General features: G+C 25.9%; 1 protein-coding gene and 1 long non-coding RNA gene across 2 annotated transcripts; both read left to right on the plus strand.

Annotated features, from left to right (window-relative positions):
• The first annotated feature begins 9934 nt into the window (after positions 1–9934).
• On the plus strand, positions 9935–11493 carry BNAC04G27840D. Its single transcript, XM_013858724.3, has one exon. The coding sequence runs from the start codon at positions 10968–10970 to the stop codon at positions 11313–11315; it is 348 nt and encodes a 115-aa protein (XP_013714178.1). The 5' UTR covers positions 9935–10967; the 3' UTR covers positions 11316–11493.
• A 4465-nt stretch (positions 11494–15958) lies between these two features.
• On the plus strand, positions 15959–17732 carry LOC125585330. The gene is made up of 2 exons (XR_007322248.1): positions 15959–17204; positions 17342–17732. It is a non-coding gene; the product is annotated as an uncharacterized LOC125585330 (long non-coding RNA).
• The last annotated feature ends 1198 nt before the right edge of the window (positions 17733–18930 follow it).

Genomic DNA, 18930 nt, shown 5'->3' on the forward strand with positions numbered 1-18930 from the left:
TTGATATTATTTTTAGTTGTTCATAAATTAAATATTAAAAATTATTTATATTATTTTACTTATTTTTTTATTCATCTTGAATTTTACTGACCAATAAAATAATTATCAAATTTCATATAATGATTCTTTGTGCGAGAACGATTAGATAACTAAAATTCTCAGAAATTCTAATAGATTTTAAAATTTTTCTTTCTTTTGTTATTTGTTTATTTATTCTAATTTTCTGAGTTTTTGCATTATTCAAGTTCCATCGATAATATTTTAATATAACAAACATGTGAATTTTCATGAAAAAATAAACGAGGACACATGGCTGCAAACCCCCATGCCACTTGTTAGAAAAAGAGAAAATGTCTACTTTATATATAGAGATATCTATACTATATAACAGTTGAGGCTATAAGACATTAATGACGTTCACGTAGGATTTAAAACCACCAATCTGATTATGACACATCATCATTTCAGTTTGCTATTTCTAAAAATGTCAATTTTACCAAAAAATGTTTATTTCAAAATAAAATATAAATCAATTTAAATCTCGTAAATTTACAAAAGTCAAAGAATTATATATATGTTAACTTAATATATAATATATTTTCGAAAATCAACATAAAATATCTTTCAAATATAATAATTAACTTAAAAATGCAAGATATTTAAACATTAGAACCATAAAAATTTAAAACACCTGAATATGTAATAAATTAACAAAAGTTATAACCAATATCAAACAAGGTAACTTAACAACAGTAAAACAAAATCAATAAATTAACTTAATCTATATATTATATAAAAGTTGAGGCTATAAGCCATTGAGGTGTCCACATAGGATTTAAATGACTAATCGTAGTATGATAAATCATTATTTAAGTTTACTATTTTTAAAAATGTTAATATTACCAAAAAAATGTTTATTTCAAACTAAAATATAAATCAATATCAAATAAGGTAAATTTACAAAATATCAATACTATATTAAGTTAACATAATGTTTAATATTTTTCGAAAATTAAAAAATAAATAACAAAAAGAATAATTAATTTAAAAATACAAGACTTTCAAACAAGTGTAACTATATAAATCTAAATTTAAATTGATGATTTTCAAAGTCTAGGTTATATACTATTGAAAATATTCAAAATAACATATACTATATATAAGTTGATATTATAAATCATTGATAATGTTCACATATTATTTTAAAGCACCAAAAATATACCAAATCGTTTTTAATTTGGTATTTCTAAAAATGTTAATATTACAAATTTTTTTATTTCAAAATAAAATATAAATACTTATCAAATAAGTTCAACTTAAAAAATTAAAAACATCATGTAGAAATCTATACTATATAAAATAAATTTTAGAAAATTAACATAAAAATAACAAACAAATATAATAGTTAATTTAAAAATGCAATACTTTCAAACAATTATATCTATATAAATCTAAAACACATGATTTACAAAATTTAGGTTATATACTGCTGAAAATATTCAACAAAAATATGTACTATATGTAATTTGATGCAATAAATCATTGATTCAACAAAAATATGTACTATATGTAATTTGATGCAATAAATCATTGAGAATATCCACATATTATTTTAAAGCACCAAAATATGTCAAATTACCATTTTAATTATAATTTTTAAAATTTTGAAGATTTTCAAAAAATGTTTATTTCAAAATAAAAAAAACTACTATTCAATTTAGTGAAAAGGAAAAATTATTAAAGGAATCAATTTGATATATAAAGTAAATCTTTGAAAGACCAATATAAAATTAACTAACAAAAAAAATCTTAAAGAATACAAGAATTTCAAATAATAAAAACAATATGAATCTAAAGCACTTTTCATTACATATGAATCTAACAAAATATGATTTCAAAATGGAAGGTGTTTCATTCAAAAAAATATCAATAATAAATTTAGTAAACAAAATTGCCAAATAACTAAAACAATCAGTTTATTATAAAAAATAAATGTTTGGAAGATCAACATAAAATTAAGTAACAAAAATAATCTTAAAAATATAATGATTTCAAATAATAAAGACAATGTAAATCTAAATCATATTTTCATTACATATGAATCTAAATAACATATGATTTCAAAATTGAGGATATATATTATTTAAGTGTTCACATAGAATTTAAAAATATCATTATAATAATATAAAAATCAGCATCTTAATTTGATAAAGTAAATAAAAAGATTATTTTATTAGAAATAATTAACTTGATATATAAAATAAGTATATATTTGAAATTAAACAAAACAATTAACAAAAATAAAAATATTCAAAAAGAAATAAAGTTTTTTAAAAAATATTTATAAATAATCATGTATGTAAAAATAAATAAAAATCAACACAAAACTATAAAAAGATAAATTAAAATTCGTAAAAATTATCTTTAAAGTTAGCTTGATATTTATAGCTAATTATTGAAAACTTAATATAATAAGAGATTGACAAGAAAAAAATCTAATTATGTCCGTAACCTTTAATACGATATGTACTTTATGATTTAAAAATCAGAAATAACTGAAAATACCAATAAAAATATTCAAAGTCAGCATCTTAAATTAATAGTCTTATAAATATTAAATTTTCTAAAAATACAAAACAAAACAAAACGAAAATAAAAAAATGCTTACTTGATATATATGTTAACTCTTCATTAATTAAAGTCAAAATTATAAAATTATGTCATAAAGAGTGTCAAAACATACAAATAGCTTATAAATCAAAATAAAATAAATAATTAATATCATAATACTTAATATGATCAAATAAATATAAAGGTAAACTGAAATTTAGTATTTGTTTTTTATTTATATTGGTCTCAGCTATAAAATATTATAAATTTATAATATGTTATATGAGTTTCTTAGAAAAATAATGGTTGATTGTGATTCTTTTTTTACCGAGCCAGTTTATTATTTAGTTTACAATAAGTTACAAAGCTCTGTTAGAAATAAGTGATGGTAACAATAATTTATTTATGTAAGAAATATATTGTTAAACATGTCGTTTATCTATATTTTTTCAATAAATGAATAAACATAGTTATTTAGTAATCAACAATTGAAATTTAATAAACTTTGACATATATGTTTTTAAGAAAATCATTATAAAAATATTCATTAAACTAATCAAATATGTTTTTAAGAAAAAACTCTAAATATTCTATAATCAATAAGTTTTTTTTTTAAATATTGTCATTAAAAATTATGCAAACTATATGGTGACTTTTCATAAGTCTTTAGTTTAATTCACCGATAAAATTTATAGGACATATGCTTATGAAAATTTATTAAAGCAATTAACATAACATATAAAACTAAAAATGGTCTCACACGAGTTCTATCAATGAAAGATATTTGAAACAGAATGTTATTAATATATAGGGTTTTCTGCAAAAAAAACCCTCAATGTGGTTTTGTTTTGCAAATTAATCCGCGAACTCAAAAACCTACGGGTCAACCCTCCAAGTGCCAGTCAAACCGCAATATAACCCTCGGCCGCATATATGTGCATTTGACTGTGTATAATTTTAACATTTTTCAATACTAGGTCGTTTTGGCGCTAATTTTTTAATGAAAAAAAATTGTTGAACTCGGGGTTTGAAACTTGAACCTTAAACACCATGTGCATGCTATATAACCATCTCGGCCAACAAATATATTTGTTTACTTAACAAACGCAATTAAATAGATTTCTAAAAATTCATTCCGAAATAACCTTGTTTCTTCTTCTTCTCTTGGACATGGGAGCTTGCGTAAATGCACAATGAAAGTGGGGTTCAACAAATTTTTTTCATTAAAAATTTAGTGTCAAAACGACGTAGTATTGAAAAATGTTAAAATTATACACAGTCAAATACACATATATACGGCTGAGGGTTATATTGCGGTTTGACTGGCACTTGGAGGGTTGATTCGTGGGTTTTTGAGTTCGCGGATTAATTTGCAAAAAAAAAACCACGTTGAAGGTTTTTTTGCAGAAAACCCTAATATATATGACAACATAAAAAAAAATCAAAGAGGCTAAAAATTAAAATAAATTAGTTGAAAATTCAAATAATATTGACATTAGAGTATAGTCTCAGGCTTTCGACTACAGAAAATAAAGATTTGAAAAATATTCATTATACATTCGCCAGTTGAAAAATATATTATCTAAGTTTATGAAATATGATGTGAATTAATAAAACATCAAGATCACGCCATTAATTAATATTGTAACTAGATCAAGTAGAAGATGTATCTAATATTTTTTATTTATATGTGCTTATTTTAATAAATAAAAAATTATTTAACATTAGTTTAAAGTTGTATATATTTATTTCTCTTTTTTATTATATCTAAAATAAAATTACTATTTAAATTTCATAAAAATATTTATTATGATTGAACTCTAAATAAAATACTAACACATATGCATTTAAGCGACTTCAGTATGAGTATTACAAATACAGATATTCACAAAAATATATAATACTTTTACTTTCATTGTAAAAAATTGGTAAATACAAAGTAAAGCTAGATATTTTGCATATGCATTAATTTTCTTATGTTTTTTCAAATAGAAGTAAAGCTAGATATTGTGTATATGCATTAATTTTCTTATGTTCTTTCAATTAGAAAGATAGATAAAAAGTTATAACAAAAATAATTATAAAGTGTACTATTTTTTAATATGAATAGAATGATCAATAATTTTTTTTTAAAATAAGATTAATAAATAATATAAACATGATTATAAATATACTTACACATTTACATATACAAAAAAATATATCTAAATATTAGTTTTTAAAGAGTATAATTGTATAAAAATCTAAATTGAAAAAATAATAAAGCATACTTTGAATAAAACTTCATATAAAAATGTATATAAACCAATTATACTTCATTATCTTAAAATTAATATAAATGATACAAATTATTAAAATAAACTCGCGCGTATCGCGAATTGAAAATCTATTCTATACTATATAAAAGTTGAGGCTATAAGCCGTTGAGAGCGTCCACGTAGGATTTAAAACCACCAATCTTATTCTGACACATCAGCATTTTAGTTTGATATTTCTAAAATGTCAATGTTACCAAAATTGGTTATTTCATAATAAAATATAAATTAATTTAAACGAAGTAAAATTAGAAAAGTCAAAGAATTATATATATGTTAACTTAATATATACTATATTTTCGAAAATCAACAGAAAATATCTTACAAATATAATAATTAACTTAAAAATGCAAGATATTTAAAAAATTAGAACCATAAAAATTAAAAACACGTGATTTTTAAATTTAGATTATATGCTATTGAAAATAATCAATAATATAATTTAAAACATATAGGATTTAAAACAACTAATCATAAAATGACAAATCATTATTTTAGTTTAATATTTTCAAAATTGTTAATAATTCCAAAAATTTGTTTATTTCAAAATAACATAGAAATCAATATAAAATAAGAAAATCTAACAAAAGTAAAAAGATTATATATAAGTTAACTGAATATATAATAAATTTGCGATTTTTTTTTTTTTAAAATGCAAGGCTTTCAAACAATATAACTATAAAAATTCAAAACATGTAATATTAATTGTTATTAATAAATTAACAAAATTTATAACCAATATCAAACAAGTTAAGTTGACAAAAGTAAAATATTAATAATAAATTAACTTACTATAGAAAATATTTTCGAATTTTAACATAAAAATAAAATACAATATAATAACAATTAATTTAAAACCACCAATCTTATTCTGACACATCAGTATTTTAGTTTGCTATTTCTAAAAATTTCAATGTTACCAAAAATCATTTATTTCATAATAAAATATAAATAAATTTAAATATAGTAAATTTACAAAAGTCAAAGAATTATATATATATTAACTTAATATATACTATATTTTCGAAAATCAACATACAATATCTAACAAATATAATAATTAACTTAAAAATGCGAGATATTTAAACAATTATAACCATAAAAATTAAAAACACGTGATTTTTAAATTTAGATTATATGGTATTGAAAATAATCAATAATATATTTAAAACACATAGGATTTAAAACAACTAATCATAAAATGACAAATCATTATTTTAGTTTAATATTTTCAAAAATGTCAATATTTCCAAAACTTTGTTTATTTCAAAATAACATAGAAATCAATATAAAATAAGGAAACCTAAGAAAATTAAAAAGATTATATATAATTTAACTGAATATATAATAAATTTTCGATTTTTTTTTAAAAAATGCAAGGCTTTCAAACAATTATAACTATAAAAATTCAAAACAGGTAATATTAGTTGTTATTAATAAATTAACAAAATTTATAACCAATATCAAACAAGTTAAGTTAACAAAAGTAAAATATTAATAATAAATTAACTTAATATAGAAAATATTTTTCGAATTTTAACATAAAAATAAAATACAATATAATAATAATTAATTAAAAATGCAAGATTTTCAAAAAATTATAAGTAAATTAATTTAACTTATGATTTTCAGAGTTTAGGCTATATACTAATGAAAATATATGCTATATAAAAGTTGAGGCAATACACCTTTGGAGGCGTTCACATAGGATTTTAAACAGCCAGATATATTTTGACAAATCATTTATTTTCATTTATTATTTTCAAAAATGTTAATATTTCCAAAACATTTCATTTCAAAATAGAACGTAAACCAATAAAAAATTAGTTAAGTCAGCAAAAGTAGAACACTATAAATAAGTTAACTTAATATATAAAATATTATTCAAAATTTAACATAAAAATATAAATACAAAATAATAATTAATTAAAAATGCAAGAATTTCAAAAAATCATAAGTAAATAAATTTAACTCATGATTTTCAACTTTTAGGCTACATGATAATGAAAATATTCACATATAACATGTATTATGTATAAGTTGAAGGTATAAATAGTTGAAAATGTTCGCATAATATTTTTAAAACACCAAAAATATGTTAAATATCATTTATTTACTATATAAAAGTTGAGAATATAAGTTATTAAGAGTATACACATAGGATTATAAAAGACCAATCAAAATATGAAAAATCATATTATAGTTTAGGATTTTTTAAAATGTTAAAATTTCCAAAACTAATTATTTCAATACAAAATAGAATTCAACATCAAATAAGGCAAACTAATAAATAAATCATTAAAATGGAAACAACTTATATGTATACTAAATATTTGGAAATTTAACAAAACAATTAACTAAAATAAAATAAAATATTAAGAATACACGATTTTTAACTTGCAAGAACACAAAATAAAATATATAATTCAGAAAAAAATATCAAAAAGTGTATTTTCAAAATAAATTAGAAATCAATATCAAATGTATTTTCTTTAATAATATCCAAATCAAATAATTAACAAGGAACACATAAAAAAATATAGAGTTTGAAATGAATGAAGAATAATAGTGAATGAAAACGAAAAAAATCCGCGATGGAAAGTAACCATACAAGTCGAAGATAAAATATGATAGACAAAAAATGCATCACACCAAACAATACGAGATATATTAGAGAATAATTTCAAACTACATGATGAATTCTTATTGAGAAGCTCTCTATTGAGTTATGTCGAAAAAAATATTTAGAGAACAATGTTTATAAGACAGATGAAAAATAAAGAGCCTAAGAAATCATGTCAAATAAGTTAGTTAAGATTTTTAAATAAAATTTATAACGAAAACCAACAATAAAAAATGATAGAAAGAACAATCAATATGAATTTATCAATATAAATATAATATCTAAGTACTATTATCAACAAATTAAAAACATACAAATTTTGAACATTTAAAAAAAAGTAAATTATATTATATTGTAATAATCATCAGCATTTAGCAACTAGAAAAAAAAACAGTTATCAAAATCATGTAATAGTTTTAAAAGAATCTTAAAAATCTTCATGTAAACTACAAAACAAACATATATTAACTATTATACCAGAAAGTAAATTATAATATTTGTAATACATTATAGGATCATACAAGCTTAACTACAATACAAATAATCAACTGAATAAAGTAGAAGATAAATTTAATATTTTAGATTCTCAATATTATTAATTCAATAAATAAAAATGTCAGACAACATTTGTTAAATTCATTATAATTACTTTACTTTCTATATTATCTTACAAAGACAGTTTAATATTAACTAAAGTTCATCAAAATATTTATAATGATTAAATTTTAAATCTAAATATTATACTATCTCATATATATATATGTTCACATAATATTTTTAAAACACCAAAAATATGTTAAATATCATTTATTTACTATATAAAATTTGAGACTATAAGCCATTAAGAGTATACACATAAGATTATAAAAGACCAATCAAAATATGAAAAATCATAATTATAGTTTACTATATTTTAAAATGTTAAAATTTCCAAAACTAATTATTTCAATACAAAATAGAATTCAAAATCAAATAAAGAAAACTAATAAATAAATTATTAAAATGGAAGTAACTTATATGTGTACTAAATATTTGGAAATTTAACAAAAAATAACTAAAATAAAATAAAATATAAAGAATACATGATTTTTAACTTGCAAGAACACAAAATAAAATATAGTATTCAGAATAAAATTTCAAAAAGTGTATTTTCAAAATAAATTAGAAATCAATATCAAATGTATTTTCTTTAATAATATCCAAATCAAAAAAATTAACAAGGAACACATAAAAAAATATAGGGTTTGAAATGAATGAAGAATAACAGTGAATGAAAACGAAAAACATCCACGATGGAAAGTAACCATACAAGTCGAAGACAAAATTTGATAGACAAAAAATGCATCCCACTAAACAATACCAGATATACTAGAGAATAATTCTAAACTACATGATGAATTCTTATTGAGAAGCTCTCTATTGAGTTATGACGAAGAAAATATTTAGAGAACAATGTTTATAAGATAGATGAAAAATAAAGAGCCTAAGAAATCATGTCAAGTAAGTTAGTTAAGTTTTTTATTTGTATACAAAAGATTGATATTTAAGAATATAACTAATGAATTTTTAAAAAAATTAAATCATAAATTAAAATATAAAATCATAATGGTGAAGCTTTATTGCTAAACCAAAATGTAATAATCAAAAGAGTAGATTTAAAAAAAATGTAGGAGAAACCTTAAATATCTCTTTCAAATACAGAAGAAGTATAAAACATTATCACATAATAGATGAAAGGATAAATTCAGTCATTGGTTTCACCTTCTTTCTTTTTTGATCATTGGTTTAATAAAATTGCATCTTTAAGCTTGGTTTGGTTTCCCATGGGTGTTTAAGGATAGTATGCAATTAGGGGTGGGCGTTCGGGTATCCATTCGGGTTCGGTTCGGGTCTATTCGGGTTTCGGGTTTTCAGGGTCAAAGATTTCAGGCCCATTCGGGTATTTATAAATCTTGGTTCGGGTTTGGTTCGGATCTTTGCAGGTTCGGTTTGGGTTAGGATAACCCATTTAAATGATTTCTAATTTTTTAATTCATTATATATTTTAAATTTCTCAAAGTTTATAAATAAAATAACATATTACATATAAATTTGAACAACATATATCAAAATACCTAAACTTATCATATAAATTGGTTTGGTTTGAATATTTTAATAGAGAATCAATAGATATTTTAAATATTTTTGGTGTGTTGAATATGTTTTAGCTATTTTAAACATTTACTTTTGATTATTTGTATATATATTTTTAAGTATTTTAAACAACTTACAAGTATCTTATATATTTTGAATATTTTAATATGTATTAAATCTAAAATAATTAATATATTTAGATATATAAATCTATTTAGGATACATTTGGGTACCCAAAATACTTCGGTTCGGATCGGGTTCAGTTTCGGTTCTCTAGATACCAAAATTTTGAACCCGTTCGGATATTCAATCAATTTTGGTTTGGGTTCGGTACTATTTTTCGGATCGGATTCGGTTCGATTCTTTGGAATCGGTTCTTTTTTTCAGCCCCTATATGGAATGTTAACTGATTGTAAGAACCTCATGGGGCTATATCTGATCTTTAGCGAATAATATTTGTTTAACCCACAGTTTAGAGTTTTAGGCTCATGGAAATGTTTGATTTTAAAAGGGGTTATTAAGTAGGTAGCATATTGATGTTACAAAAGGGTAGATGGGATATTAGGAAACTCTAATTTGCCAAAAAAAAAAAATTGAAACTTGATTTAGTAGTTTGAAAAATAATTTAAAATGCATTAACTATTGACCTGCTTCCAAAAATTATAAATATTATCTTTTGAGTTTTTAGAAAATATAAATAATACTAAATTCACTAAACCAAGTTGATTATGTTCTTTAATTTGTGTATATCTTTAAGAATAAGCTTATCAAAAAAATATAATCATTTTAGTATATTATTTCTTATAATCTCTTATTTAGGTATATTAATAAATTATTATGATTTATACATGAAATACTTTGGTTGTAGCCTTGTAGGGTGGATACGGATATATGAGTCTGAAATAAGTTATGGTGCAGTAGAAAATGCAGAAAAGAAAGAGAAAATTGATTTTCAATATCTAACCATTTGTCAACTTATATAAATTTGTATTCGAGTATTATTTTCTAGTAATTGATTTGATGGATATATTTCACATTAATTTGTTGCACGGGAATAATTCAAATTAGACAAGTAACCTAACACAAAAAAAAAACCTGCAACATTACAACCATCTCAACTCCCGCTAATATATATTCACACCAACTCCAACAACAACATCATCCATCATCTTTTATATCAACTTAATCCATACACATTTGTACATATATATCCACGAAACCCTTTTCATATAATCACCAAAATTATCAAATACCTGTTAAACCAAATTTTCTCAATAACTTTTAGAATGGCTAAGAGCTATACTCATTCTGCTTCCATGGTAGTAGCAGAGAAGATCTCATGGTACTGCGCGGTGTTTGCCGCCATGATGCTGCTAATGAGCTGCTGCCACGTAGAAGAAGAGGCCGGTTCCACAAATACCAACGTGCAGAAGCAGCAGCCATCGATGATGATCGCCGGATATTCTGATCGGCGCCCAGCATGCGATGAGATATATGAAGTGAAAGAAGGAGAGACGTTGCAGACGATAAGTGAGAAGTGTGGAGATCCATATATAGTTGAAGGGAATCCTCATATACATGACCATGATGATGTTTTCCCTGGTTTACTCATCAGAATCACTCCTTCTTTTTAATATCAGTGATTATATATTTAATGTATTAGTATTATATGGATCTTGTTTTTCTTTGATGTACTTGTGAGTGTGAATTGAGAAATATTATAATCACTCTCGATCTGAATATTATTGTATTAGTACCAGTTTGGTTATCGTAAGGACTACCTAATTAATTACAAAGTTGTCATTTCGATCAGTTTGATGGCTCTCTTCATGCAATCGATGTAACAATTTGGAATCGAGCTCAAAGTATGCAATCGGTTAAGTGGCCGCCGCTATTAACCGATTTCATGAGCTCTCTCGACCTTCTAAATTCTTGGACTTATACCATCTCCAATGTATTTTTTCTATTTTTTTCTTCTATAATAGAAGTGAGTTTGTCTCCAATGTATTTTTCTATTTTCTCCTCTAAAAAAGAATATGGTACAATATTTTTTAAAATTTTACCATTAACACCTTCTAACTTATAAATATTCAAAAATAACTCATTCATTATATCTTTTGGAAGTTTTTCATAAAAGTGCAATATTATTTAATTTAAACATCTTATTACAAAAACATTAAACAAAAATAATAAAACAAAGTAGACATTATCTAACCATTATTATTATTATACTTTTCTCATAAAGAATCAATTAATTAATGCATTATGAAATGAGAAATGAGCTTTTTATCTTTGATATTTTTGTTACGACTTAAAAATTCTTGGAATCGGTTATCTTCATCATCGATATTTGAAGCAACCAACGATAAAATCAACAAGTTCCATGTCCATCCATTTCGTTTAGAAAATCACTACAAGAAAACAGCGGTATTCTGACGGACATTCCGACGGAAAATGAAATCCTCGGAATTTACCGAGGAATTTCAGAGGATATTCCGAGGATATTCCGAGGAAATAGGGTTTTTAAAACAAAAACAACGTTTTTGCGGTTTGAATAACACCTATATAACCCTTATTAAGTGTCTTACGTTCATTATGAAGTCAAAAATTTGTTCCTTACCCTATAATAAACACTTTTCCGATTGTATGAACGAAATCCCCACAACATAAGAGAAACACTTATACACTTTAATGAACGGTAAAGGGAATACTTACAATTCGTTTTGAAATTTGTTATTTCATGGTTTATGCTCATCTATACAAAGAATCCTCAATGGTATGCATTACAATTGTATAAGAAATGAAATACGGCAAAAAAAATTGATGTTTTGAAACCCCAAACACTAGTTCCTCGGTATTTCATCGGAATATTCCGAGGAAATTCCGAGGAACAATATAAATTAATAGAAATACATGCACAGGATATTCTTTTTCCTCGAATTAACGAAAATATTCCGAGGAAATTCCGACGGATATTTAAGTGGCCGTCGAAATTTCCTCGGAATATTTTCATTTAACCGGGCAAACAAGCCGCCAAATATTTCGGGAAAATTGAAATTGAAAATACTGAGGGAATTCCGACGGAAAATATCCGTCGGACCCAAGGTTTTATAAACTCCAAACGCATCTTCTTCCCCATTTCTCTCTTCTTCCTCTCCGGCGATCTCTCACTCCTTCCGGCGTTCTCCACCTTCTCTCGCGACGATCTCTCCGGTGAATCCTTTCCATTCCCTTACAAATCATGTAAGGACCATATCTCACTCTCTTAGGTCCTATTTGTTAGGTTTTTAAGTAGATTTGATGATTTTAGAAGGTTTTTGATAGATTTTTGTTAGGGTGATTGGGTAGGATTGTGATTTGTTGTGTAATAGGTTTAGAATTGTGATTTGGTTATGTTGAATTGATTTAGAACTTTTTTTATAAATTGTTCATTATTTTTATATTTACAAAACGTTTTTTCTATATAAATTCGATTTTACAAAACGTTTTTTGTATATAAATTCGATTTTTGGATTTATAAAAGATGATTTCATATTTATAAAAATATTTATATTTATTAAAACTAATTTTGTATTTATAAAACATTTTTTTTGATTTATAAACACTATTTTTTTATTTTTGTATTTATAAAAACTATTTTTAAATATACAAACCGTTCTTTGTATATAAATTTGATTTTTGGATTTATAAAAGATGATTTCATATTTTAAAATTAATTTTGTATTTATAAAATATTTTTTTTATTTATAAACACTATTTTATTATTTTTTGTATTTATAAAAACTATTTTGTATTTATAAAAAGATGATTTCATATCTATAAAAATATTTATATTTATAAAACTAATTTTGTATTTATAAAATATTTTTTGATTTATAAACACTATTTTATTATTTTTTGTATTTATAAAAACTATTTTGTATTTATAAAAAAATGATTTCATATTTATTAAAACTAATTTTGTATTTATAAAACATTTTTTTTATTTATAAAAACTATTTTATTATTTTTTGTATTTTAAATATGTTTTCTATTTCAATTTTAATTTTATATTTTCGAATTTCAATTTAAAAAAATAAATTTATAATTTTTTTTTTTATTTTGGAAATATTCCGAGGAAGTTTATCCCTCGGAATATTCCGACGACATCTTCCTCGGAATATTCCGAGGAATTTCCGACGAACTTGTGGTCCTCGGAAATTCCGAGGAAATAGGGTTTCCTCGGAATTCCGTCGGAAATTTCCGAGGGATTTCCGAGGAAAGATGAATTTTCGAGGAGTTATTTCCGAGGACTTTTTTCGTCGGTATATCGTCGGAATAGCGTTATTCCGACGACATACCGACGATTTTTTCCCTCAGTATGCCGCTATTTTCTTGTAGTGAATATTCTAACGATCTTTGTAGATCCAGATGTAATTTACCAGAATATTAAGTTGTTTTAATATCAGACCCTATAAAGAACTTTGACGGATAAACTAACACGTGTAGAAAACATAAGCTATAACTGGACAAATTTATTTACTCATGTTGAAAACTTAAGCTATAACTGGACAAACTTATTTACCCATTTTTAGTCATTTTCAAACAAGATGATGGAGAACTTGGGCATCTAATGCATATACATTTTTCAAGTCCACACTTCGACAACTATGTATACATTTTTGCCAAATACATCTCCCCATTTATGAAAATTCCAAAACGAGGTAAGTTATATACGAGGCCTTTGAAAGGCAAGTATACTCTACGCGCTCGCCTATATGTTGTGTTTGTGTACTTGGTTTTTGTTCGGGGTTGGTGCTTATTGTGCGTGATACGTGTATTCAAGCTATTCTGGGTTTTGTAAACTGCAAATAAAATTACTGATTGGAACCGCTTATGGATAGTAATATTATATGTCTTCTTTTTGTTAGATAGAATGTGAAATATCATATGTCTCGTTTATGGGGATTATGTCCTACATTTTTCTATTTGTTGCAGATCAGTGTGTTAGGTTTTGTTTATAATTGTTTGTAACGTTTTTTGACATCAAATCAAACGGCTATCTATTACTAATACTAACTAGGATCAGACACATTCTACGGGCGGGTAAGCAAATGAACGAAATCATAATAACATATTTTAAATTTAAATTTATTTTTAGTTTTCTTTATTTATAAATTTCACTATTTTTATTACAAAATTTTCTATTTTTATAGAAATTATATATTTTTTGCTATATTAAACAATGTCTGGCGGAAGTCACTAAAGCTTCGACCCATTGCATACGATTGCATTAGGTTTGAAGTTAGGAATGGTGAAGCGGTGTATTTTTGGTTTGAAAACTGGCAGATTGCTTGATATAACAGGAGAACTAGCTAGGCATACGCTATCTTGGAGTGAGTAGGTCTGCTACTCTTGTTGAAGCTGCCAGCGAGAATGGATGGAACATACGGAGGTCTGGACAGAGAAGATACCCCCATCTTTGGGATACAATTGCAGAGGCTTCATGGCCGGTAGCTACTGTGGGGCCAGATATAGCATTATGGCGACATGATCAGGATGTTTTCAAACTGAACTTCTCAGCTACCGAGACTTGGGAAGTCGAGTTAAAAAGACCAAACTCCCATGGCATTGTATTGTATGGTTCCCTCAGGCCATACCCCGACAATCCTTCATGGTTTGGTTAGCGTTTAAGAACAATTTATCAACCGGTGTTATAATGAGAGAAACGGGAAGTGAGCAAGGTTGTGTCTACTGCAGAGAGAAGGATGAAAGCAGAGATCATCTGTTTTTCGCATGCCCATATACTTTAACGGTAAGGACGAGCGTTGCAGAAAAATTACTCGATGCAGCAATAACACCAGACTGGGAAGATACAGTCATCTCCCTTTTGCGCTCGAACAGGATCATACTCGGATCATACTCGACACTATACTTCTCCGCTTAGTGTTTCAGACAGCCATTTACGTGCTGTAGAAGGAGAGGAACTCAAGAAGGCGTGGAGGTGTTTGTGCATCTGTGGATATGACTACTAAGGTCATTGGGAAATTGGTCAAAAACCGAATCTCTTCATTGAAGTATACGGGTAATCACAAGTTGCGGTGACTGCTAGTGAGATGGTTTACTGTCTACCCCTCTTAGGAAACCCCATTCTTTTATTCTTTACAGTTGAGAACAAGAAATCATCATTATGTAAAAAAAACAATTCATAAAAATTATAACTATTTTACTTTGTTCTCAATATTTTCATTTTTTGAATTTAATAGATTTTTAATACATTTCTTTAAATTTTATAATTTAAAAAATTCAAAAATAAAAGCCAAATTATATTTAAAAAAAGCAAGTAGCATAAGAATATGATATTAATTGTTACTGTTTAATATTAATTGATGTTGTTGGTAGTTTAAGGGAGTAATATTTGGTTGTAACTACTTCAGTGGAATGATTCTGATGTTATTTAGTAATTTTATTAATCCTGATTTGTTTGAATAAGTTATTTTCACTTTGAAATTCCTTGTCGACGTACTCACACTATGGTTTAAGACTTTCAGTAGTATGTGGAACCTTTACACTACGAGAAAAAATCGTTTTCATAGCACTACAGTATAGCGTTTTTTGTCTTTCTGGTTGATATACCCCTTAATTTTAGATAGCGTTTGTATATTTGGAAACGCTATGATAGAATGGTATATTCGGAAACGCTATGATAGCCTATTTTTAATAGCAGAATATAATGAAATGCTATATTTAGCTTTTTGAATCCCCAAACCCTAAACAAATTTTTAATCCCTAAACTATAAAACACAACTTAAAACTCTAATATTCTCATACTATAACTTTAGATCCTAAACATAAACTCGAAATTTACTCTTTTTAATATTAATATATAACTTTCAAAACACAAGCCTTAAATCTTCAATCAAACTCTAACAATATAAATCCAATCCCTAAACCACATACTTTAACATATATCATAAGAACATTAAACCTCAGATTTTAAATAAAATATAATTTTTATAATATATATCTCAGACTATGTATAATATTTCAAATTTACATTATAAAATTCAAAAATAAAAATAAAACCATTAAATAAAAACAACACAAAAAAATGATTATAGATAAATGAACAGATAATTCTTATTAGTTTAATTTTGGGCCTTTGATTAGTTTTGATCCAAAGGCTAAAAATCACTCTTTTGTGATCTTCCTCCTTCGTTCTTATTGGTCCATTCTTCAAAATTTGGATTAATTTTCTGACCATTGATTATTTGTAATCCAATGGCCAAGAATTCATCTTTTCATTTTCCTTCTTCTAGAGTTTATCGATCTCTTCCTCTCTGTATCATTCCCTTCATCTCCCTCACTGTCTCAAACACACACACACGATTCATGTAACACACATCTCCTTTCTCTGTAATACTCTCCTCACACACACACGAGTCTGAAGGTGGAGTCGAACCCAGAACCCAGCGACCGCGGATCTGAAGATGCTTGACCACCGCCATCTCCCCCTTTCGCCACCGTCTCTCTCACCACCACTGGTCACCTCTCTCTCTCTCTCTCTCTCTCTCTCTCTCTCTCTCTCTCTCTCTCTCTCTCTCTCTATCTCTCTATTTCTCTTTTAAATCTAGTTTTCTGTTCTCGTTAAAAGTGAGGAAGAAATGGTGATTGTTAGCAGATGTGGTAGTCATTGGGTTTGCGGCTAGGAGGCGATGGAGAAGCTGGTGGTCGTGAAGAGAGGTGGTGGTCATGGGGCTTGCGGCGAGGAGGCGACGGAGAAGTGGGTGGTCGGAGCAGAGTGGTGGTCATGGGGTTTGCAGCGAGGAGGAGACGGAGAAGTTGGTGGCCGTGAGAAGAGGTTGTGGTCATGGGGCTTGCGGCGAGGAACGGAGAAGTTCGTGAGGAGGCTGGCTCAAGAAGATTAGGTTTTGATTAGGTTTAATTAAAATTAGGTTAGATTAGATTTAATTTTTAAAACATTTGGTTTAGTGTTAAGTGTAAACCGATTCTTATCTTTTATCAAATGTAATTTATATTGTTTAATAAAAAATAATTTATTATGTTTTTAATTATTAAACCTACAAATAAATAAATTTAAATAAATAAATTTTAAATAAATAAATTTTAAATAAATAAATTTTAAATAAATAAATTTTAAATAATTAATTCTAAAATAAATAATTTAATGTAAATAATAACGTTAAAGATATGCTATTAAAAAATATTTAATTGCATACAGAAAAATGCTATAATATATAACAATAAGATAGCAATGCAAAAAACCGCTATCTAATGTGTTTGACCTACTATGACGGGCGATGATACAGCGTTTCATAAACCGATATCGTATCGTTAGATAGCGTTTTCCGTCCGCTAAGAAAAGCCTTTTTTCTTGTAGTGTTACTAACGTTATGTGTGTTATTAATATTCCAATTTTTAACTTGTGAAGATAGCAGCTTCATATTCGACCAAAGAAAAAGGGTATTAGCTTTATATAGTTTGGCCAACCTAGATATTCTTTTATTTTTGGACAAAAGACAATCTGATTGTGTAAATGCATTACGGTAGACTATTTTTGACTGTCACCAAAAGAAAATGAATATTTGAGAACTGATAACTACATTTTGTAAATGCGTAGTTTACAAATCTGTTCAAAGAGAATACAACCAAGTGTGATTCTTATATGCAAAATCAAGTGGCATGAAAATTCATAACATTGGATTGGGTGGTTTGGGTTTTTGAGCCCCATTCATAGACGTCGGATCGCCCCGGATAATAGCTTTTGACAGCTCCGTCTTAGTCAATACTGTTGGAATTCATACCGGTTTATAACGATTTATAAATCAACCTATGAATTCATATGCCTAGAATCTCATGCAAATACTGAAAATAAATCTAGATCTTAGGGTTCCGAATATACATGGTTATTCGCATCGGAAAGATGAATAAACCAAATCGAGATTTCTAGCACTCCAAACGTCGTGCCTCTACCAGTATCCACAAGCACACAAACTGGATCGAGACGGGATGCTAGTGCCGTCGAGATCAAATCTCAGAAACTTGACAAACTCCTTTGTCTATCTTGGGTTTTTATTATCGGCCACGTTTTCTTATGTTTCTAAAACATCAGCATCACGTCTTTTATATAATTGGTACCATTAACCTAATTTGGTTAATAGTGGACTTAGCCCAATCCCTTTTTTATTATTTGAGGAGCATTGATAAAAAATAACATTGGCTTCATGTGTTTATTACATGTGTGCCATT

This window comes from Brassica napus, chromosome C4, assembly GCF_020379485.1.
Source record: "Brassica napus cultivar Da-Ae chromosome C4, Da-Ae, whole genome shotgun sequence".
In the NCBI taxonomy this organism is placed as follows: domain Eukaryota; kingdom Viridiplantae; phylum Streptophyta; class Magnoliopsida; order Brassicales; family Brassicaceae; genus Brassica; species Brassica napus.